The following is a 24,633-nucleotide window of genomic DNA, read 5'->3' as shown; positions in this document are numbered from 1 at the left end:
CAGATTCGATGGGCCGAATGGCCTCCTTCTGCACTGTCGGGAAGGTTAAAAAAAAGAGAAAATTTAAGAATAAAATCTAACTTCCTGTCAGCCTGTAATTAGTTCAACTTTCAACTGGTGATTCGACCAGTTAGACAACAGCATTGGAAACGGTCCATTTACAAAGATCTTCTGAACTCCCAACACCGAATTGGCAATTGAGACATCTTGGGCCTGACGTTCTGCGGAGCGACAATCGGAGTCGGATTGCCGCTCTGCTCCCATTTCCTCGCCATAAAGTTTTCTAAATCCTTGATCCTCAACCACCCAGCCTTCCGACTCAGGCCGGGCGGGAACCGGGCAGTGCAGCGCGTTCCTGACGGTCTTCAGCTGAGGGCGGCTGAGGCGGAAGGAAGGAGGCCATGCCCCTTTTCAGTTTTCCAGCAGTCCTGAACCGGGTGAGTCTGAAGGTCCAGCCAATGTTCACGCCAGGGAGAAGGTAAGGTAAGTTGTGAAAACTTTGGGTGTATGGCTGAGCCAGTCATGTGTGTGTGTGTGTGTGTGTGGGGGGGGTTAGGGGGTCGGTGAATTGGGGAGGAGGTGGGAGGGTCAGACGGTCGGTAGGCTGGTGAGGGGCGGAGGGGGTGGGGGAAGGGATGCAAGGAATGTGGGCCATTCATTGGGGGATAGCGGTGAGGGGCTGGGGGCGGTAACAGGGTGTGGTTGGCGGTGTCTGCCAGTCGCGGTGGGTGGGGAGGGGGGGGGGGTGGGGGAAGGAGTGTTGACCAGTCAGAGGGGCTGGGGGATTGAAGGACAATCATTGCAGGAGGGAGGGGGGGGGGGTGCCGGATTAGGCCGGGGCTGCAAGGGTAGCATGGTGGTTAGCATAAATGCTTCACAGCTCCAGGGTCCCAGGTTCGATTCCCGGCTGGGTCACTGTCTGTGTGGAGTCTGCACGTCCTCCCCCTGTGTGCGTGGGTTTCCTCCGGGTGCTCCGGTTTCCTCCCACAGTCCAAAGATGTGCGGGTTAGGTGGATTGGCCATGCTAAATTGCCCGTAGTGTCCTAATAAAAGTAAGGTTAAGGGGGGGGTTGTTGGGTTACGGGTATAGGGTGGATACGTGGGTTTGAGTAGGGTGATCATGGCTCGGCATAACATTGAGGGCCGAAGGGCCTGTTCTGTGCTGTACTGTTCTATGTTCTATGAGTCCCATAGGGCCGTGGTGAGGAGGGGGTGGGCTGGGATGTGGGGGTGTGGTGGAGAGTCCTCTAAGGGGGTGAAGGGAGTCCCGTGGAAGGGGCAGTACCTTGGCGGCAGCGTCGTCAGGGTGGGTGGGGGATGGGGGGGTGGGGAGGGAGGGACTGATCCTCTGAAAGAACACCCTACCTAGGCCCACTCCTCTGCCCTTTTCCCGTAACCCTATCTAATCTGCACATCCCTGGATACTTGAGGGGCAATTGATCATGGCTAATCCACCTAACCTGCACATTGTTGGGCTGTGGGAAGAAGCCGGAGCACCCGGAGGAAACCCACAAGATACGGGGAAAAAGTGCAGACTCCACGTAGACAGTCACCCAAGGCTGGAATCGAACCTAGATCCCTGGCAATATGAGGCAGCAGAGCTAACCGTTGTGCCACTGTACTCCGTAATGTTCCTGTGGAGCGAAACCTGTCGACGTGTTGAGAGTGCGATTGCTTCCCTGATGTATTCACGCTTTCCTTGTTTCAGCTTCTTACTCCAAACCCAGCCTGCAGTTGGAACCCAACAAGAACCTGAAGCCTGGCGATGAGGTGGCTATCGCTTGCCACTCTTCAGGGGGTTATCCCCAGGCGACCGTCCAGTGGCATGATGGGAAAGGGAGCAACATTACAGAGAACATCACCACGTCGCAAGTGGCCAACGAGAAGGGCCTGTTTGACGTCCGCAGCGTGATCAGGGTGACGCTGGAGCCGAACAGCACCTACAGCTGCCTGGTGAGGAACGAGCTACTGAACGAGGAGACCCAGGCCTTGGCAACCATTACAGGTCAGTCACACGCCACTGTTGCCAACTTTTGGCAATTTGAGGCCTGCACTACTTTGAAGTATAATAGAACGTTGCAACTTTCACAGCATCCATTGCAATTACTGAGTGCCGCCTCAAAGGAGTCCTGAAGTGTTTGAAACATCTGTTCATTCATTCTGCTCTGCACGCCAAGCAGCCGAAAGCCACTCAACATCACAATAGGATACCGGGAAAACAGGTTTACAAACTATGATGGGCAATTTTTCATTTCTCGAGCGAGGGAAGAGTGGGGGAAATCTCGCCCTTTCCAATTTTGGAGCAATTTGAGCTCATTACAAAGCCTGGAAATGTCTGGCAGTATCTGAAAGGTATCAAGGTTGGTTACTGATTGAAGCAGGACTCTGAATCAGGACACTGCATCTGTCCAACTGTTCCATCTGTTTTAATTCACTGCTCGTTGCACAATTTATGTTTACTTTGGAGGGCGATGATGTGGATCTGCTGTAAAAAGAGTTGAATAGAATTGCTCTGTATAGAGTAAATGAGGAGAAAGTGTTTCCACTGGTAGGAGGGTTGGTAACCAGAGCATCCTCAAAGATCGGCGAGGAGATCAATTTTTAAAATTTGGCTAGTTGATAGGAGCTGAATGCGCTGCCGGAAAGGCTGGTTAATAATCTTTATTAGTGTCACAAGTAGACTTACATTAACACTGCAATGAAGGTACTGTGAAAAGCCCCCAGTCGTCTCATTCCGGCGCCTGTTCGGATACGCTGAGGGAGAATTCAGAATGTCCAATTCGCCTAACAAGCACGTCTTTTGGGACTTGTGGGAGGAAACCGGAGCACCCGGAGGAAACCCACGCAGACACGGGGAGAATGTGCAGACTCCGCACCGACAGTGACCCAAGGCGGGAATCGAACCTGGGACCCTGGCGCCGTGAAGCAACGGTGCTGACCACTGTGCTACCGTGTCGCCCGGTTCAACGCAGCTTTCAAAACGGAATACTTTACAACGTGAAAGTGGCAGCGCTCTGGGGAATCCGGAGAATTGGACTTAAGGAATATTCCCGCCGGAGATCCAGCACAGCCATGATGGGCTGAATGGCCTTTTTCTGTGCTGTATCACTTAACATTACAATGGCGGGGAATGCACATCTTTACAATTCATAAATCAAATCCTCATACCGCAGGCCTCCCTAATTCAGTCACACTTGAGAGTCAGGGACTGATTAAACTGAAGAGATTTTTTCAATTTCTATCGGGTACAGTTAAGGCTACCTTAATCTAACAACTGGAGGCTGTTAACCAATAACTTGGAGCAAAGGGAGTTGTACAAACAGTCCAATGTTTGCCAAACACTTGTGATTTTCCTTAATTAATTGGATTCCGAAAATAGCATTTAACTTTCTTTGTCCGACAAAAGCTATTTTGCCGTGGCTTTGCAAATGAGGTTAAAAATGCAGAATGAATATAAAGCCATCTTGAAAATGCGATTAAGTGGCAGGATTGCTTTGCCGTGTATTTGTCCTGGCCTTGTCAGATTAATGTTAAACTGATGGATTGACAGATTTAACCTTCCCGCTCATTTGTCAATCATTCATTTTGTCCTTAATTTAGTGAGACAAGTTTCTGCGTGTAACCATTATTGGTTAAGTGTGTGACCTCCCTAATATTAAATGTCATTGACTTGCCAAATGTTAAATAAAGGGAGTTGACAGTGATATATTAAAAATTTGCATTCTGGTAAAACTTGAATATCAATGAGGAGATTTAAATACCTTGCTGAATCTGTCTCAGAAGTCACCTTTTCAGGAGAAGGGACACTTCAGATTCTGCCTTTGTGTTGTTAATGTACGCGTGGATTAGCAGCGAGCAACGGCGGGGTTAGTTTTGTATTCTTTCATGCAATCGGGACATGGTTGGCAATGCCAGCATTCATTTCCCACCTCTAATTATCTGTGAACTGAGTGACTCGCAAGGCCATTTCGGATGGCAGCTAAACGCCAACCGCGTTGCTGTAGGTTTTCAGCTGCAGATAGGCCAGACCAAAAAAGGACGGCAGATTTCCCTCCCTAGAGGGCATTACTGCACCAGGTGGGTTGTTACCACAATCGATGATCGTCTTGTGGCACCGTGGCCTGATTTCTCAGGATGGCGCCCGCTCGGTACCCATTGTCGTGAGAGTCAGCGGGACATGCATCCCTACTGACCCCCGACAGGTCCGCTGCCGGTTTACGCTCAATCGAGTTTTGATTGGAAGCGGGTAGATTTTTTGTCCGCTGACCATTCTCCAGCTCCTCCAGGCACAGCGCTGCAGTAGCCGGCGGAAGTAGCTGAGGCCTCAGGGGCTCTCTCCACCCCCGCCCCTGACATTCATCGCCGGTAATCCCAACCCCCCCACTGCATCCCCCACTGACAATCATTACCGACACAAGACCCCTCCACCTCCCACCACACATTAAAAAGCACCCCCCCCCCCCCCCCCCCCCCCCCCCAACCACAATGGGTCTGCCCCGGCACAGATTGCCATTGCCAAGCTGGCAGTGCCAACCTGTGCCAGGGCTCTGCCAGGCATGACCCTCAACCCCCCCCCCCTCACCCTCCCGTGGGTTGGGGGGGCGAAAGTGGCGCTGCTATATTTACCCCCCCCCCCCCCCCCCCCCCCACACACACACACACACACACACCACACACACACACACACACACAGAGGGATCTCCTCAACTTCCTCATACCCGGTCTAACCCCAACCTCATCACGTTGGCCAGGTATGGATATTTCGTGAGGGGGGGGGGGGGGGGGGGGGGGGGGGAGATTCATGTGGCGGGGCGCGAATAACATTTAAATGTATTCAAACGAGGCCCACATTTTTCTGGGCATGAATCCCGTGACGCCATCGGCAAGGGGAAACTCGGGAGCCGTGAGGTTTCTCGCGAGAATCGCGTTTCTCGATGCTGCCGAGATTTTCTGTCGCTCCCGCGGGAGGCGGGTGCGGTCTCAAAATTCCGCCCCTTGTAGATAATCTCGAGATGAGTCCCCCAGCCTTGATTCCTTCAGACCATTTTTATTCAGACACGCCTACTAACTTGATTCCTGCCCCTTACCTGTTTCCGAACTTGCTTGCACAGAAGATTGTGGGGCTGAGCTTTGGGAGCTGGGGAGGTCTCCACTTTTCATTGCACAGTCTTGCAGGTGAACACATTGTACTTCCTTCCTTCTCTTAAGATTCAATTGTAAGGATGATAATTCTTTGCGGTGAAGATTTCATGTTGAGACACAATAGGGTGGAGTTCAGAATACTGTTACGATCGATGTCGAGATGTTTTAAAGAAAAATGTGAACTTTTAGACGGAAGGACGGCGAGTCAAGATTTCACACTTTAGATGAAATGCTACTGTCTCAATGAGGACAAAATACTATTAATTAAATACTTTTCCAAGGGAGCTTATACTTTGAACTACTGAACAGAGTCTGACAATTTCTACTTTTAATTGCAATCGAGAGCCCCAAGTTTGTTACATTACATAGTCTCTTAATCCATAGATTAAGTTCAGAAGGAGGCTATTCGGCCCATTGAGTCTGCACCGACCCTCTGAAGGTGCACCCCACCCAATCCACATATCTTTGGCCACCATGGGGAAATCCAGCGTGGCCGATCCATCTAACCTCCACATCCCTGGACACTGAGGGGCAATTAGGCATGGCCAATCTACCAAACACATCATTGGACTGTGGGAGGAAACCGGAGCACCCGGAGGAATCCTACCCAGACACGGGGAGAAAGTGTAAACGCCACACAGACAGACAACCAAAGCTGAAATCGAACCGGCTCTCGGACGTTGTGAGGCAGCAGTGCTAAACACTGTGGCACCGTCTTAAGTAGACGATTAATCATCTGGAACCAATCCAAAGTGTTTAGCAGCTCCCAATGGTTTACTTCTCCTTTCCTAATAAAATCTTCCACTGTGGGAGTTTTCCCATGGCCCCTCATACTTCAATACCAAACTATGTTCCTCTACACACACGGCCCTTTATAGTCGCTATGCCAGCCTAATGCAAACTCATACCATAAAGCATAGGAGCAGAATTAGGCCATTTGACCCCTTGCGTTTGCTCCGAAATTTAATCATGGCTGATATGTTTCTCATCCCCATTCTCCCTCTTTCTCCCCATAACCCCTGATCCCCTTATTAATCAAGAACCTATCTATCTCTGTCTTAAAGACACTCAGTGATTTGGCCTCCACAGCCTCCTGCGGCAAAGAGTTCCACAGATGCACCACCCTCTGGCTGAAGAAATCCCTCCTCATCTCTGTTTTAAAGGATTGTCCCTTTAGTCTGAGATTGTGTCCTCTGCTTCTAGTTTTTCCTACAAGTGGAAACATCCTCTCCACGTCCACTCTATCCAGGCCTCGCAGTATCCTGTAAGTTTCAATAAAATCCCCCCTCATCCTTCTAAACTCAACCGTTCCTCATATGCATGAATACCGCGCAAGTGATATTTTGGTTTGGTGAGTTAATTCACGTTTTATTTTAGTTACAGTGCCCCACCCAGGAGCTGTCTGTCCCTCTCACTTTTGTTTAATTTATTGACCTTTTTTCTTTTTTCATATCAATAGGGGATAGCTGGGACACTGGGGGGAATGTGAGCAGTGTTGACACTGAACAAAATCACTAAACTGTCTCAGTGAGGCAAAGCTCGGTGCCTATGTTTTGACTTCAACCACTGGCGTGGACTTTGTAAACAAGCAATACTTCTCAAGTCTTCAACCAGCTCCATCTGGAAGATGAGGGAAACTGGTGCCTGGGAAAACCATCATCTCCAAGTGGCCCCTCCATCTCTCACACTGTCCAGTCTTGAACACGTGTCACCATTCCTTCATTGTCACTGGATCAAAATCCTAGAGCTCCTTACCTCACAATGGAGCAGGTATGGATGAGGGATGGGCTGGAAAGGTTAGCCTTGCCATTGTTACCCACACCGTAAATGAATTATTAAAAACATTCTCATCCTTTCTAAGGCCTTCACATCCTTCCTAAAGCAGGACTGGACTCTGTACGCCAGTTGAGACGGAGTTACCTTTTATATGCGTTTGATGTAAGGAACGCAAGCCAACAGTTTGTATCTGGAATTTGCATTTTGAATGGGTATTGCCTTCCGCAGCTGAATTTAATGTTTCCAGAAGTTTGTGGATCTGTCATTTCCCAAAATACAAACCCATCCAGCAAGCTAACGGCATTAACTCGAAAATAAAACCTGCCCTTGCAAATTGGAGCAGTTTTGGTTCCATCTTTTAATGTGAGAGGAAGATTCCTTTGGACGCGCTATGTTAGTATCACTGGGATACTGCGGAAAAAGTCTCCGATACGTTGAGGACTTCTAGTCAAAATCATGACCGCCAGAGGGTTTATTCCCATTGAGTCTGCAATGTCACTAACACGTGGAAACCAGCGGCAAACTCCTACAGTGCTGTAAAAATAGATTTTTGAACATTTGCACTACAGCAGGATTGCAGCCTGTAGGAAAAACCTCAGGCAGAGCGTGATGACACATTCTAATTATTACCAACATCCACACTGCTCCCATTTCCGTCTCTGTGTCGGATCTGACGACCACCCGCTGACTGGAAATGTTGATGTCCACCTTGGCCAGGCCCATCACCTACTTACATGTATCCAAATACTCATCACCTTTTTTCCTTAACAAAGTCATTGATATTAACAAATAATGGTAGCACAAGTGGCTCGCACAGTGGCTTTACCACGCCAGGGTCCCAGGTTCGATTCCCCGCTGGGTCACTGTCTGTGCGGAGTCTGCACGTTCTCCCCGTGTCTGCGTGGGTTTCCTCCGGGTGCTCCGGTTTCCTCCCACAGACCTAAGACGTGCAGGTTAGGTGGATTGGCCATGCTAAATTGTCCTTCGTGTCCAAAAAGGTTAGAAGGGGTTATTGGGTTACGGGGATAGGGTGGAAGTGAGGGTTTCAGTGGGTCGGTGCAGACTCGATGGGCCGAATGGCCTCCTTCGGCACTGTATGTTCTGTGTTCTATGTAAATCGTAAGTCATTGACGTTGCTGAAGAACTCTTGGTGAGTTGCGACACATGCACTGAAATGAAATGAAATGAAAATCGCTTATTGTCACGAGTAGGCTTCAATGAAGTTACTGTGAAAAGCCCCTAGTTGCCACATTCCGGCGCCTGTCCGGGGAGGCTGGTACGGGAATCGAACCGTGCTGCTGGCCTGCTTGGTCTGCTTTAAAAGCCAGCGATTTAGCCGAGTGAGCTAAACCAGCCCCTGGAGCCATAGTGGTGGAGCCAGCCGACAAGGCAGGTGGGGAGCCGCTTAAGCCGACTGCTTTGTCCTCATGGTATTGCGTTTCCGAAGTCTTGCTGGTCTAGCGTTCATCTGGGGAAGTGGAGCGTACGCCAATGCGATCCAGCCTCGTGCTTTGTAGCGATGGAGAGCCTTGGGGGACTGGGAGGTGGGTCACCTGCTGCCGATTACGCCACCCCTGACCTGCTCTCGTGGCTGTGCCAGTAACATGGCTGATCCTTTGGTGGCATTCCTGATGAGGTGCTGGAGGGTGGGGCCGGGGGGGGGAGGTTTCCTAATCTGGCCGCTTCTCTTTCATGTTTTTGTGCGCCACAACAGTTTGACAGCGGAGCAGAAGTTTGTGAGGAGGTGGTGAAGGGAATTATCAAACACACCACCACCAAGTTTAACACGCAGACTGTTCAGAACTGCTACATCTGCCAAATGTTGATATAAGATCTGACACCCTGCACTTCTTTTCACTTTGCCATCCATAGCTGAAAACAGTGGAAGGGAACAATTTTTTCCCCTTTTTAAAAATCAATTTAGAGTACCCAGTTTTCTTTCCGAATTAAGGGTCAATTTAGCACGGCCAATCCACCTACCCTGCAAATCCTTTTGAGTTGTGGGGATGAAACCCACGCAGACACGGGGAGAAAGTGAAAACTCCGCACGGACAGTGATCCGAGGCCAGGATCGAACCCGGGTCCTCGGCATTGTGAGGCAGCAGGGCTAACCACTCTGCTACCATGCCGCCCCCCGAGGGGAACGAAACAATGACTTCACCTGGGCCAGTCACCCAGAGTCCCAGGCTAATGCTCGGAGGGACATGGGTTCAAATCCCAGCACGGCAGCTGGTACAACGTGAATTCAATTAAAAAGAATATGGATTTGAAGCTAATTTCAGTCGTGGTGACCGTAAAACTACCGTCGTTTGTTGTAAAATCCCACCTGGTTCACCATGACCTTTTGGGAAGGAAATCCACTGTCCTTACCTGGTCTGGCCGATATCATAGAATTTACAGTGCAGAAGGGGGCCATTCGGCCCATCGAGTCTGCACCGGCTCTTGGAAAGAGCACCCTACCCAAGGTGAACACCTCCACCCTATCCCCATAACCCAGTAACCCCACCCAACACTAAGGGCAATTTTGGACACTAAGGGCAATTTATCACGGCCAATCCACCTAACCTGCACATCTTTGGACTGTGGGAGGAACGACCGGGGCACCCGGAGGAAACCCCACGTACACACGGGGAGGATGTGCAGACTCCGCACAGACAGTGACCCAAGCCGGAATCGAACCTGGGACCCTGTTGCTGTGAAGCGATTGTGCTATCCACAATGCTACCGTGCTGCCCACAGCATTCTGGTTGATTGTTAACTGCCCTCTGAAATCACCCAGTAATGAACTCGGTTCAAGGGTAATTAGGGATGGATAACAAATGGTGGCTTTGCCAGCGACGCCCACAATCCGGTGAAAGAATTAAATAGAAAAACCTACCGTTATGACATCAAACCAAGGCTTGCGCATCGCTTAAATCTGAGAGTACTGATGGACACCTTACGACCCCGGTCCAGATTTTATGTTATCGGGTTCACTGCTCAAGTGACCTTTCTCCGAAAACCTGGTTATAAAAGGGAGCATAAAATAAAATTGTTTACATTAAAGATATCATGAGAGTGTTACCACCGCATACCATTTGATTCAAAATACTTTGGAATGTAGTAAGACCTCGAAAGTCTTCATTTAAAAACAACTGACGAAATAATCTTACATGGGTTTATGAGTTGTTATTCAATGAGGTTTGAATCTATATCTGATCCATATGTATACATTTTCTTCCATCTCTCTTGTACGTCCCCACACTTTTTTTTTGTTTTTTTTAAATTTACAGTACCCAATTAATTTTGTCCAATTAAAGGGCAGTTTTAGCATGGCCAATCCGCCTACCATGCAAATTTTTAGGGTATGGGGGTTAAACCCACACAAACACGGGGAGAATGTGCAAGCTCCACACGGACAGTGGCCCAGAGCCAGGATCGAACCTGGGACCTCAGCGCCGTGAGGCAGCAGTGCTACTGCGCCACCGTGCTGCCCCCCCCCCCACGCTATTTTTGATGTCAGGTGTGATGAACGTCAGAAATTCTTATATATATTTATTTAATATCTGTTGCAATAATGGTTTTAAAAGCCTGAGTAGATGTGTGTGCGTGTGTGTGTATATATTTGTGTGTGTGTGTATGTATATATATATATATATACACACACATAATATACACACACACATGTATTTACATATATGTCTGTTGCAGCAATATTGTTAAAGAATCTAAGTTAAGGTATCCAGTTTCTGTGGCTACAAAAGGTGCAATTAAGATGTTGCAAAAGTAAGAGCATAATTTATCACAACCATGTGTCTGTTTATCTATCGAAGGCCTAATGGAATGTTGTTATGATTGCTGGAAAGCAGATAAGTCGAGACACTGTGTTTAGACTTGGGTAAACAGGTCAGGATATCTGAGTGGGATAAAAATAATATAATTAATGGGAGGAGCCAGGTATGTAGAAGGCTTTTTAACTTTTCGTCTGCTAAGAGCTTTAATTTGAGCAGGAACCTTTGCCAAAGACTGTCAGCATAAGCAGCAGTCTGACACAACACATGGAATTGCTAGGCTGTTTCCTGAGAGGGATTCTCTCTCTCTTCAAGCAGCATTTCCAAGAAATATCTATTCAAGGGTACAGCAAGTAACCCTGACTGGAATTTTCCAACCGTTAGGATTCACGTTTTCTCCTGGCAGCACACCCCCGCCATCGGGTTCCTCCATGGCGGTGGCTTCAATGGAAAATCCTATTGACAAATGGCAGGAAGATAGAATCCCGCCACCAGCGAACGGCGCTCCGCTGAGAAACACGTGGCTGGGGAACTGGGGAATCCAGTCCCCCTGTGTTTGCTAACTTTATTTATAAGTGCCTTTTGACCTGTAGTGGGTTTTGCTTGATTGGAGATGGAGAAGGTTTCAATTGGAAGTTAGTGTTTCCTTTTATTGTTAAGAATTGGGCAGCACAGTAGCACAAGTGGTTAGCACTGTGGCTTCGCAGCGCCAGGTTCGATTCCCCGCTGGGTCACTGTCTGTGCGGAGTCTGCACGTTCTCCCCGTGTCTGCGTGGGTTTCCCCCGGGTGCTCCGGTTTCCTCCCACAGTCCAAAGACGTGCAGGTTCGGTGGGTTGGCCATGATAAATTGCCCTTAGTGACCAAAAAAGGTTTGGAGGGGTTGTGGGGATGGGGTGGAAGTGAGGGCTTAAGTGGGTGGGTGCAGACTCAATGGGCCGAATGCCCTCCTTCTGCACTGTATATTCTATGTTCTAATTGTTAATTGAAAAGCTATTTTCTGTGCTGTTAATGTAGTTTAATCCTGTGTTGATAATAAGGTTTGTTTCAATATAACACATACGTATCTGTCGGTTGAATCACTCCTCGAGCAAAGTATCCTTTCTTCACAATTTAACAAATTTTTATAAGAGTGTTTGGGCTTCTTGCCCAGTATCTTAACAAACATTGGGGTCTGATCCTAACTCGGCTGTTGTTTGTAATTTGTTTTCCACAAAATCCTGCGATAATAATATAATAATAATAATCGCGGCTTATTGTCACAAGTAGGCTTCAGTGAAGTTACTGTGAAAAGCCCCTAGTCGCCACATTCCGCCGCCTGTTTGGGGAGGCCGGTACGGGAATTGAACCCACGCCGCTGGCCTTGTTCTGCATTACAAGCCAGCTATTTAGCCCGCTGTGCTAAACCAGACCTCAGCTTAAAAAAATATGTCAGGTCAGCACTGTGGCTCATTCAGCAGCACACCCGCCCCTGGCTCTTGAAGGTTCAGGGTTTGAATCCTGCTCCTAAGACTTGAGGGCGTGAGCATCATGGCGGACAGTCAGATACTCTTTCCCAGGGTTGGAGAGTCAGGTTCTAGGGGACATAGGTTTAAAGTGCGTGAGGAAAAGTTTAGAACAGATGTGCGAGGCAAGTTCTTTTACACAGGAGGTGGTAAATGTATGGAACACGTTGCCTGGGGAGGTGGTGGGAGCAGGTACAATTGTGGCATTTAAGGGGCATCTAGACAAATACATGAATGGGGTGGGAATGGAAGGATACGGACTCTGTAAGCGCATACAATTTTAGTTTAAGGCAGGTACCATGGTCGCCGCAAGCTTGGAGGGCCGAAGGGTCTGTTCCTGTGTCGTATTGTTCTTTGCGCTCCAGTGCGGTGCTGTAGGAATGCTGCACTGTCCCGTCTTCCAGGAGGAGGCACTAAACTGCGGCCTGGTCGAGGTGAATGTCAGAGATTCCGCGGCACCATTTCAAAGTAAAGAAGGAGGGAGCCCTGGGCTGTCCGAGTCAATAATTGGTCCCAACGAAAGTCACAAAGTAAGTGGAATACCTAGTTACCAATTTGCAGTTTTTTGGGAGCGCAGAAACTGGCTGCCTCGTTTTCTTGCACAGGAACAAGGCCGATATGTCACCGAGTATTACCTATAAAACATTGGGACATCCCGAGGTCGTGGAAGGTGGTGCATAAATACAAGTTCTCCCTTTGACTTAACAGTAAATTTGACAGCTTTTTAGCAGGCGCTCTGCGGCTGTCCTGCCTGAGCATATGGTGTGAGATATTAACGTTCAATGAAGTATGGCAGTATAAACAGCACACTAGAAGTGACACTACCGATTCCGCCTGTCAGTGATACGCCTAGCTTTCTTTCCTCACTTGCTGCTCTGCTGGTCTGGCAAATGAACGGCTACATCATCCACTTGGTCAGTCATACAGCCTTTGGAGTTTATTAAAATTAAAGCAGGAACTCCGGTGGGGAGGGCGAAATAAAGAAGAGGAGGAGGAATTCTGCGCAAGAGTGGCCGCAAATTGAAAGAAAGGCCTGTCTTCTGGGCCGTCCGGCGAGCAAATAGACTCTGGCGAGAAGTGTCGACTCCACCATTCTCCTTGTTTATTTAAATGCGCTCGGACCATTTGAGGTCGGAGTCGCCCGGATCCTGGGATTCCCCCCCCCTCCCGCTGGCGAAGTACGAGGCTGGCAGGGATCACTGCTGGCCTCCACCAATGGAGACCGGGCATGCTGACCACGCCAGGGGGCATGGAGGCCTTTGGCGTACCAGAAGGGGGACAGGGCAGGGCAGTGCACTGGCACTGCCAAGGGGTGGGGACTGAAAGGGGTAAATGGCCATAAAAGCGGGGTGGGGGGATTGAGGGTCAGACATGAAACGGTGGGGGGGGGGGGGGGGGGTGGATTTCCCCTTAGTGGGGAATCACTGACTTTGCGGGGGGGGGGGAGGGGCTGGTGCCGAAGTTTGGGGGGGTGTTCGATGCTGGCTAGTGGAGGGCGGGGCCTGAAGGGAGACACTTTGGCCAGGCCACAGTGCCAGTGAACCTTGGAGCGGGAGGGAGGCTACACTCTCAGCTTGAGATCAGGTGTCCTTTAGAGAAGGAAATCTGCCATCCTTACCCGGTCTGGCCTACGTGTGACTCCAAGCCCACAGCCATGTGGTTGACTCTTAACTGTCCCCTCAAGGGCAATTAGGGATGGGCAGCAAGCGCTGGCTCAGCCAGCGTCCCTCGAACGAGTAAAAAACACCCTGCAGGACACCCTTGGCACTCTCCATCACGGCGATGGTGCCAACAGGACCTCGGTTCCCAGTTTTTCCTGCGGAGCCGGCCTCGCTGTGTCTTCGGGTCCCGCGCATCACTTTCTCGCCCGGGTTTCATCCCAGGCTCCAAAATAATGACTGAATGCGGGATAATTGCGATGGGAATCCCGCCAGGACAAACGACGGGTTCCGGACTGGTTTTCCCGTCCGAAGTGACACTTGGGGCAGGATTCTCCGTTTGGGAGACTATGTTCACCCTGGTCTGCGCCGGCACTAGGACCAGTGCCCAGGAGAGGCACTCCCCCTCGACAAGCAAATTCATGTATGACGGTGAGCTCCCAGGGTTCCGTTCTAAATCTTGTTATCAGGCTGTCCGCTCAAAATGGCAGCAGCGGACTGGTGGCAGCTAAACCCCCCCCCCCCCCCCCCCCCCCCCCCGGCCACAATGCAAATCCTTCCCTCACCCTCTGGCAAGTGGGGACATCCTCCCTCCACCAACATGGGAATTACTTTGTTAACCCCCCTCCCCCAACAGCACGCACACATGAGGGTGACCTGACTCCTCCATGGCCGCCCACCAGACCCCCCGCCCCCACAATCAGAGACCCCCCTATGATCCCCGATGAAACCCAATCATCAGACCCGCCGTATCATAGAATGCTACCATCAGTCACTCCTGCTTGGAAACTAAAGAGTAGTCCAGGCAGAAACAATGAAAGATCACCGCTTATTCACTTACCTGTCCCTCACACCTTCAGACAGAAGTGTCGAAATCAGCAGCTGTTAGTTCAAAGAAAGCAAAAGCACATCGCAAGGCTTTAAACCCCCTCAGACCCTTTAATCTGCGAGACTTCTCTTCACTTTTAAAGATTTAAAGCTTTTAGTAAGCTCTTCTTGACAGACATGATGTGGAGATGCCGGCGTTGGACTGGGGTGAGCACAGTAAGAAGTCTTACAACACCAGGTTAAAGTCCAACAGGTTTGTTTCAAACACGAGCTTTCGGAGCACGGCTCCTTCACCTGAAGAAGGAGCCGTGCTCCGAAAGCTCGTGTTTGAAACAAACCTGTTGGACTTTAACCTGGTGTTGTAAGACTTCTTCTTGACAGAGTAATTGCTTCTAGAATGTCAGGTATCTGGATTATTTATTTTTATTTTCCATCATGCTAGACTGCATCTCAAGTACCATGCTGTGAAGCTAACCACTATGTTTATGAACACCTAGGAGCTAAGTGCTTTCACTTCCTCTTTTTTTCACAGCAGAAAGCACTTAACTGGTTTTGATGTGGTGATGCCCTTTCTTCCTGCCCCTGGCTAGAGACATAATCTGGTTCACGTCGCTGCTGGCCGTGAACTAGGTTAGTATATTTCAGTTCCAATATGCAGACTCTGCTGTCAACCAAATTTACCGGGGCCCTTCAATTCTCACGCCTGCTGCCGCAATGTAAAGCCAACGGGAAGCACTACTGATTTCCAAAAACGGGAGACCAGATGTGCCAACCTGGCAGTGCCGGGACATTGGCATTTTGACACTGCGAAGGGGTGGGAACTGAGGAGGGTGCCGTGAAATTTTTCCAAATTCATTTATGGGATGTTGGTTAGGCCGGCATTTATTGCCCATCCCAAGTTGTCCTTCAGAAGGTGGTGGCGGTGAGTTGCCTTCTTGAACCCGCTGCAGTCCCGGAGGTGTAGGTACACCCACTGTGCTGTTCATAGAATTTACAGTGCAGAAGGAGGCCATTTGGCCCACCGAGTCTGCATCGGCTCCTGGAAACAGCACCCTACCCAAGGTTAACACCTCCACCCTATCCCCATAACCCAGTAACCCCACCCAACACTAAGGGCAATTTATCATGTCCAATCCACCTAACCTGCACATCTTTGGACTGTGGGAGGAAACCGGAGCACCCGGAGGAAACCCACGCAGGCACGGGGAGGATGTGCAGACTCCGCACAGACAGTGACCCAAGCCGGAATCGAACCTGGGACCCTGGAGCTGTGAAGCGATTGTGCTATCCACAATGCTACCGGGCTGTTAGGGGGGGAATTTCTGGATGTTGCCCCAGCGACAGTGAAGGAACGGCGATATATTTCCAAGTCAGGGTGGTGAATGACGTTTTATGGTCTGAACATCTCGGGATGTTTTACTGTTGTGAAATCAACATCATAAACGCAACTGTTGCACAAGTGAATGCTGGAAAAAGGTGGACTGCTTATTGCCACAGAGAGAGAAAAAAGTGGATTGTTCCACTTACCTTCGATAGGGAGGGAATGGTACACGCATCATGTTGGCCTTAAGCAGGGGTAGGAACCATGTGAGGAAAAAGGCATCAAATCATAAATACACACATTATGCAACATTAACTTTAATAAATTCATTAATGACCTTGCGGTCATTGGTGGGATTTTCACATCATCATTGACTCTTACTGGCTTAAATGAGCATGAAAATTTTCACATTGAACTGTGAATTAAAGCTGTTCAAATGGCCTCATCTGCACCAGGGCAGAATTAATCAAGGACCTGTTTGACGAGCTCAAAAGCTGCTCATTCAAATGTGACCTTCCTTCCTCCTGCTTTATCTTGACATCAGAGTCAGAATTGAAAAGACAACGTGAGGGGTTGTGTGGCCCATCATGTGCACACTAGATCCTACCTGCCAAAGACTTCTCATGTCTCCTGGCTCTTCTTAGCTCTCTCTTTAGGTCCTTCCTAGCTAACTTGTAACTCTTGAGCGCCCTAACCGAACCTCCACGTCTCATCTTTACATAAGCCTCCTTCTTCCTCTTGACATGTGATTCAACTGCTTTAGTTAACCACGGTTCCCTCGCTCGATCACTTCCTCCCTGCCTGACAGGTACATACTTATCAAGGACACGCAGTAGCTGTTCCTTGAACATGCTCCACATTTCAATTGTGCCCATCCCCTGCAGTTTCCTAACCCAGCCTATGCATCCTAGGTCTTGCCTCATCGCATCATAATTGCCTTTCCCCCAGCTATAACTCTTGCCCTGCGGTATATACCTATCCCTTTCCATCACTTAAGTAAATGTAACTGAATTGTGGTCACTATCACCAAAGTGCTCACCTACCTCCAAATCTAGCACCTGTCCTGGTTCACTACCCAGTACCAAATCCAATGTGGCCTCGCCTCTTGTTGGCCTATCTGCATACTGTGTCTGGAAACCCTCCTGCACACATTGGACAAAAACGGACCCATCTAAAGTACTCGATCTATAGCGTTTCCAGTCAATAGGGCTGGTTTAGCTCACCAGGCTAAATCGCTGGCTTTTAAAGCAGGCCAGCAGCACGGTTCGATTCCCGTACCAGCCTTCCCATACAGGCGCCGGAATGTGGCGACTAGGGGCTTTTCACAGTAACTTAATTGAAGCCTACTCGTGACAATAAGCAATTTTCATTTCAATATTTGGAAAGTTAAAGTCCCCCATAACAACTACCCTGTTACTTTCGCTCCTATCCAGAATCATCTTTGCAATCCTTTCCTCTACATCTCTGGACCTTTTCGGAGGCCTATCGAAAATCCCTAACAGGGTGACCTCTCCTTTCCTGTTTCCAACCTCAGCCCATACTACCTCAGTCGACGAGTCCTCATCAAATGTCCTTTCTGCCACTGTAATACTGTCCTTGACTAACAATGCCACCCCTCCCTCTCTTTACCACCTTCCCTGAGCTTACTGAAATATCTAAACCCCGGAACCTTCAACAACCATTCCTGTCCCTGTTCTAGCCATGCCTCCGAAACGGCCACAACATCGAAGTCCCAGGTACCAACCCATGCTGCAAGTTCACCCACCTTATTCTGGATGCTCCTGGTGTTGAAGTAGACACACTTTAAACCACCTTCCTGCCTGCCGGTACACTTCTGCAACCTTGAAACCTTACTCATGACCTCACTATTCTCAGCTTCTTGTGTACTGGAGCGACAATTCAGGTTCCCAATCCCCTGCCGAACTAGTTGAAACCCTCCCGAAGTGCATTAGCAAATTTCCCCCCTCAGGATATTGGTACCTCTCTGGTCCAGGTGTAGACCGTCCCATTTGTAGAGGTCCCACCTACCCCAGAAGGAGCCCCAATTATCCAGGTATCTGAAACCCTCCCTCCTGCACCATCCCTGTAGCCACGTGTTCAACTGCTCTCTCTCCCTATTCCTTGTTTCGCTAGCACATGGCACGGGTAACAACCCAGAGATAATAACTCCGTTTGTTCTAGCTCCAAGTTTCCACCCTAGATCCCTGAATTCCTGCCTTACATCCCTATCCCTTTTCCTACCTATGTCGTTGGTGCCTATGTGGACCACGACTTGGGGCTGCTCCCCCTCCCCCTTAAGGATCCCGAAAACACGATCTGAGACATCACGGACCCTGGCACCTGGGAGGCAACACACCAACCGAGAGTCTCTCTCGTTCCCACAGAATTTCCTATCTATCCCCCTGACTATGGAATCTCCAATGACTAATGCTCTTCTCCTCTCCCCCCTTCCCTTCTGAGCAACAGGGACAGACTCTGTGCCAGAGACCTGTACCCAATGGCTTGCCCCTGGTAAGTCCCCCATCCCCCACCAGTATCCAAAGCGGTATACTTGTTACTAAGAGGAATGACCACAGGGGATCCCTGTACTGACTGCTTCCTCCCAGCCCCTCTCACTGTCACTCATCTATCTTCATTCTTCGGAGTAACTACATCCCTGAAGCTTCTATCTATGACCACCTCCACCTCCCGAATAATCCGAAGTTCATCCAACTCCAGCTCCAGTTCCCTAACACAGTTTCTGAGGAGCTGGAGATGGCTGCACTTCCCACAGGTGAAATCAGCAGGGACACTGACGGCGTCCCTCACCTCAAACATTCTGCAGGAGGAACATTGCACTGCCTTCCCTGCCATCCCCTCTAGATAAAACAAGAAAAAGAAAGGAAGAGCTTACCTGATATTCACTCATCCCCTTAGGTTAGAGGAGGTGGGAGGATGAGGGACACTACAAGTGTAGTGTCTCGGGTTTATCAACCACCCAACTTATATACAGGTACTGCACACTTTCCCAGAAATCCCCACGGCCGACTTCCGGTTTCCTGCTGCTCTGAAACAAAAAAAACTCTGGAAAAAAAAAAAATAGGCCGCTTCTCCTGTAAGGTAAGTTTTTAAAGCGGGAAACTACCTCTTGACAGCCCCCTGGTTACTGCTCTCGCTGCTACCCTTGAACAACTGAAGCTGAACAACAGGAATGTTCATAGAATTTACAGTGCAGAAGGAGGCCATTCGGCCCATCGAGTCTGCACCGGCTCTTGGAAAGAGCACCCTACCCAAGTCAACACCTCCACCCTATCCCCATAACCCAGTAACCCCACCCAACTCTAAGGGCAATTTTGGACACTAAGGGCAATTTAGCAGGGCCAATCCACCTAACCTGCACATCTTTGGACTGTGGGAGGAAACCGGAGCACCCGGGGAAACCCACGCAGACACGGGGAGAACTTGCAGTCTCCGCACAGCCAGTGACCCAAACCGGGAATCGAACCTGGGACCCTGGAGCTGTGAAGCAATTGTGCTAACCACAATGCTACCGTGCTGCCCCAAATGGGCTCAGGAAGCCGGCATGTTGATTGGCTTAAGGATCTTTGGGCTCCGCCTGTCTCTGTTCCCACAATCAGAGTGTTCGGAAAATTCAGGGCCTTGCAACAGTGTCCATAGAAACTTACAATGAGGCCATTTGGCCCATCGAGTCTGCACCAGCGCTCTGAAAGAACACCCCGCCCAGGTGTCCTCTGGTAACTGACTATTCTACCACTGGAAACAGTTTACCCATCCTTAGTCTGTCAGAGCCATCCATGGTTTTGAACCTCCTATCAAATCTATTCATTCTTGTCTGTGTGAAGGACAGAATCTCCAGCCTGTCCAATCTCTTCTATGTAACTGCAGTCCCTGAACCCCGGTACCGTACTGGTAAATCCCTTCTGCCCAGACCGTGGGCCTGTCATCTCTCGTAATTTATGTGATCCCCTGACCACGGCCAAAAAGCGCCCTGCAATGGGAGAATGCCCACGAAAATCCAATCCAAAGGCTGCAATCTACTGTTGTCAATCTCAGTTGACCATTAGCTCCAATGTTAAAGTCAGAGGGTACGTCGAGGTAGTTTCAAATTATGAACATTTTAAACCTCTCCACCCCTCCAGCTCTCATTCCACCTTTAAAACCCTCCTTGAAACTTACACGAAAATTACAATTGATCCCTTTACAATTGATGTAAACTCTTAAATGACCTACTGTAATGGTCCTACCTGTTGATTCCTTTATTTCCCCTTCCTTTATTTTTGCCGTTATTAGGGCGGCATGTGGCGCAGTGGTTTGCACTGGGACTGCGGCGCTGAGAACCCTGGTTCAAATCCCGGCCCTGGGTCACTGTCCGTGTGGAGTTTGCACATTCTCCCCGTGTCTGCGTGGGTTTCACACCCACAACCCAAAAAGATGTGCATGGTAGTTGGATTGGCCATGCTAAATTGGCCCTTAATTGGAAAAAAATAAATAATTGGGTACTCCAAATTTAATTTTTTTTTAACGTCGTTAACATTTTGACCCCTCGGTTCTCGATGGACATGATCTTTAAGTCAAGCAGCAGAGAGAATGAGGTAGTCAAAAATTGCACTGAAGTATATCGTGCTGCTAGCCTTGGGCAACAAAGCCCAGACTTCCCGGCACCCGAGAGATGGGGTGGGACTCGCTTCGATTGGCTGGTAATGAATTGGCCAAAAGGCCGTATTCTGCAGGGTAACAGGTGGTGATAGAATCCTGTCTGAGTGGGTTGATTTACAGGGACCTAAGGAACGCAGAGTTGAGTCATAGATGTTTACAGCATGAAAACAGGCCCTTCGGCCCAACTTGTCCATGCTGCCCAGTTTTTAACCACTGAGCTAGTCCCGATTGCCCGCAATTGGCCCATATCCCTCTATACCCTGCTTTCCCATATAACTGTCTAATTGCTTTTTAAAAGACAAAATTATACCCTCCTCTACTACTGCCTCTGACAGCTCGTTCCAGACACACACCACCCTGTGTGTGAACAAATTGCCCCTGTGGGCCTTTTTGTATCTCTGCTCTCACCTGAAACCTATGCCCTCTAGTCCGAGACTCCTCCACCTTTGGGAAAAGGTACCTCCACCTTATCGGTGCCCCTCATTATTTTATAGACCTCTATAAGATCGTCCCTAAGCCTCCTACACTCCCGAGAAAAAGGTCCCAGCCTGGGCAGCACGGTGGCCCAGTGGTTAGCACTGCTGTCTCATGACGCCGAGGTCTCCTGGACACACAAGAGAAAAGGACTGCTCTCTCTTGCTCTCCTCCCTCTTGCTCTCTCTCTTCTTCTGAGTGTCTGAAACTGCAGAGACCTGAATGAATCTACAGTGAAAACCATTACAGACTGGAAAGCAGAAATTTCAACCTCAATGCCTGGTTTGAAGGACAGTGTTAAAGACAACCACCTGAAGCAAAGATTGTTCTTCCCTTTTACTTATTCATATTCACCCCCTCTCTTCCCCTCTGTTTTTTGTCTTGTGTGTTTGTGTGTAGAGGGTGGGGGGTAAGTTAAAGCAGAGAATTAGGAATGAGATAATAGTTAACCAGTTGTATTTGCTGCATATCTCATTGTAGTTCTTGTTACAAATAAACAGTAATTGTGTTTAAACTTACCAACCTAGTGACTGTAATTATTGGGCAGGCAAGGTCAAAGACTTTGGGGTATTTTTCTGAAAATTATTTGTTCCTTCAATTGTGTTGCGACCGGATCAAGTGGGGCTGGAGTTGACCGTGCACCAGCCCAGGGTGTTGTGACACTATCTTCAAGAGAGCTGGATCTTTACAAAGATCTCGGACCCAGTTAAGGGAATGGACAATGTAAATCCATCACTTTAAATTTTGAGAGTAGGGCAATGGAATATGGTTTCAAACTACTGAATCAGCGAGGCTATTCTTCATTCGCGCAGTGATCAGAAACCTGATTGGGCTCCAAATATTCAAAGTGGGAACTTTCAGATCATTTGAAAATCACTTGCATCGCTCGTCAGGTGCGCCTTTTTTTTCTCCATCTGTATGTTAAAATGGAACAAATGGTTTTCCTCTTCCGTAAACATCTCTTCATGGTAGCACATTGGTTAGCACTGTTGCTTCAAAGCGCCAGGGTCCCGGGTGCGATTCCCGGCTTGGGTCACTGTCTGTGCGGAGTCTCCACATTCCCCCCTGTGTCTCCGGGTGCTCCGGTTTCCTCCCACAAGTCCCGAAAAATGTGCTGTCAGGTGAATTGGACATTCTGAATTCTCCCTCAGTGTACCCAAACAGGCGCCAGAGTGGACTTTTCACAGTAACTTCATTGCGGTGTTAATGTAAGCCTACTTGTAACAATAATAACTTACTATTATGTTAATACTTTGCCATATCATAATCGTGGCTTTGCGGTGCAGTAGGTTAGTGTCCTTTACTCTGAGCCAGAGCCTCGGGGGTCGGGTCCCACCCCAAGACTTGATGAGCAAGCAAGGTGCGTTCATCACGTGGCCAAACAGGTTGAGTACCAACTTATTACTCCTTCCGACATGTGTCACTGGCAGATGGTAAGAGTGGGAGAGATTCGGGTTCAATCTGTCATGAGAATGTCACTTTAAGAAATGTCTGCCTGCTCATGTTACTGCAGTGATGTCAGAGTGTGGGTGGAGCTGAGCTCTGGTTCTGCTTTTTAGTTTCACTTTGAGAAAAGCTGGGTGTGTCTGTGTTTTTTTTTGTTTCATTTCAGTGTTGGAGCTGAAGCCAGACAAAGCAGGTGTACTGTTGATCTGTCTGCAATGAAAAGGCTATCTCTTGATCATTTGGTGAATCCAGAATTATAAATGTTTTCGGTCGTGAATGTAAACCTGATGTGCTTCTGCTAAAAGGTGTTTCTTTTGTCTTTCGGATGTTGTTTGGGAAGTTATTAAGGATTACTTAGTGTTGTATTCTTTGGGGGTTGTATTTGAATTGATGGTTGCTAAGATGTTCACTGTATGTTTTAAAAAGGTTAACTTGAGTTCATTAGAATAAACATTGTTTTGCTTTAAAAAATACTTTTCCATATCTGCTGTACCACACCTGTAGAGTGGGCCGTGTGCTCCCCATATCACAATCTATAAAAAGTTGTGGGTCAGGTGAACTCCATGATACACTTTGGGGTTCTCTAATCCCTGTCCGATCACCCGATGGAGACTCGGCCATCACTATCCAATATCCCAATATATAGCAAGTATCGAAAGTGCATGTTGCCAGAGCAACTCCGACTCCTTGGCATGGCCAGTTGGTCGGTGAGGATCAGATTGTCGGCAGTTGACTCCTTACCCTGCCCATGGCGGTGGTCATGGGGTGCTGTGGGTCGGAGATGTCTTTGGGTTGAGGTCCCATGAGAAATGATATCGCCCAGCATCGTTCCGGAGACAGATGTAGCATTGAGTTCTCTTGTAAATCTACCCAACTTGATCGAGCACAGTAAGATAATGCATTCGCTATCAATTAGTGTGCTTAAAGATCCACAAAACCTGCATATAGAATGAAGCAATTATGTATCTCTGCTGGGGCTCAACTTCTTGAATTCCATTTTCCTACCCTTTCCCCCTAAACCTCTATATTCTTCTAAAGTTAATACAGTGTGTGATCTTGATTCTTCAGGGCTCAGCGGTTTGGGGACAGGGTGAATCTGAGCATTTATCTGTCGGATTTGTACCATGCCGTACTCAGTCACAGCCTTTTGGTGTCCTGGTCTAGAATCCAGTGATGAATGGGCTGGCTTATTCCAGGTCAAATAATATAACTGATCACCACGATTAAATGCAAACACAGGTACAGCAGAATTATTTAGCTCTGTTATCAAATGTAGTCCTTATTTACAGCTACCTTTATTTCCTCGTCTGGAGGTTGTAATCACAGCAAACATCTTCATATCACCCGAGAAGCTGGTACCTTTGTCAATACATTCGTTTGCCCTTGTGGGCTGCGCTTCTGGCTGCTCACACCATTCATTAATCTTTGCAACGTCCCCATCGTAAATCTTGTACAGGTTCTGGATATCGGATGCGCTGCTAATTTTGGCGAAGGCAATTTGAGTGATAAATTGGCTTATTCCTGCACAGTGACAGTTACTGACTTGACACCTGAAGAGGCCTTTGCAGAGTTTGTGGTGCCTAGATTTTAATCCTTTATGAGAATCATGCATGCAGTGTATAATGTCTTCCCTGGTGCGCCAACAGTTAGCACTTTAATACTGATTTTGACGGCAACTTGGAGGATGTCGCCATCACTGTTTAATCTTCAAAATACAAGATCCTCAGGAGATATTTTTGAGAGTTTGGAGTGAAGATATTTATTTTATTTGAATAAGAAACCCAATAAAATGAGTTTTGATGCCTGTTTTTATTTTTGAGACATTGTGTGCTCCAGGTTGGGCCTAGTAATGTAGGCCAGAGCCTGTTTCTGTTTTGCTAAGGTCAGGTGCAGTACAAAGGGCAAGGAAGTCATTCAGTGTGTAATGCTCAGCAAATGGGCAGAGGTCCACACTAGAAAGGGTGTGGGGCCAAGGTTTCCCCTTTTTCTCAAGATGGAGGACTATTTCCTTTGATCTATCGGAGTTATTAGGATTGTAGGAATTGCAGTAATTGATCAC

General features: G+C 48.5%; 1 protein-coding gene across 2 annotated transcripts in view; it reads left to right on the top strand.

Moving 5' to 3' along the window:
- The window catches only part of LOC119956814 (CD276 antigen-like), a 330,224-nt gene that overhangs the window by 155,620 nt on the left and 149,971 nt on the right, over window positions 1-24,633 (top strand). For both annotated transcript variants that reach the window (XM_038784260.1, XM_038784259.1), the window contains exon 4: window positions 1,709-2,005. In XM_038784260.1, coding sequence (XP_038640188.1) covers window positions 1,709-2,005 — 297 coding nt within the window. The remainder of the gene's footprint in view (window positions 1-1,708; window positions 2,006-24,633) is intronic.

The sequence above is a fragment of the Scyliorhinus canicula genome, chromosome 24 (assembly GCF_902713615.1).
Source record: "Scyliorhinus canicula chromosome 24, sScyCan1.1, whole genome shotgun sequence".
In the NCBI taxonomy this organism is placed as follows: domain Eukaryota; kingdom Metazoa; phylum Chordata; class Chondrichthyes; order Carcharhiniformes; family Scyliorhinidae; genus Scyliorhinus; species Scyliorhinus canicula.
The sequence above is the reverse complement of the archived record's forward strand: the minus strand, read 5'-3'. Positions and strand labels throughout refer to the sequence as shown.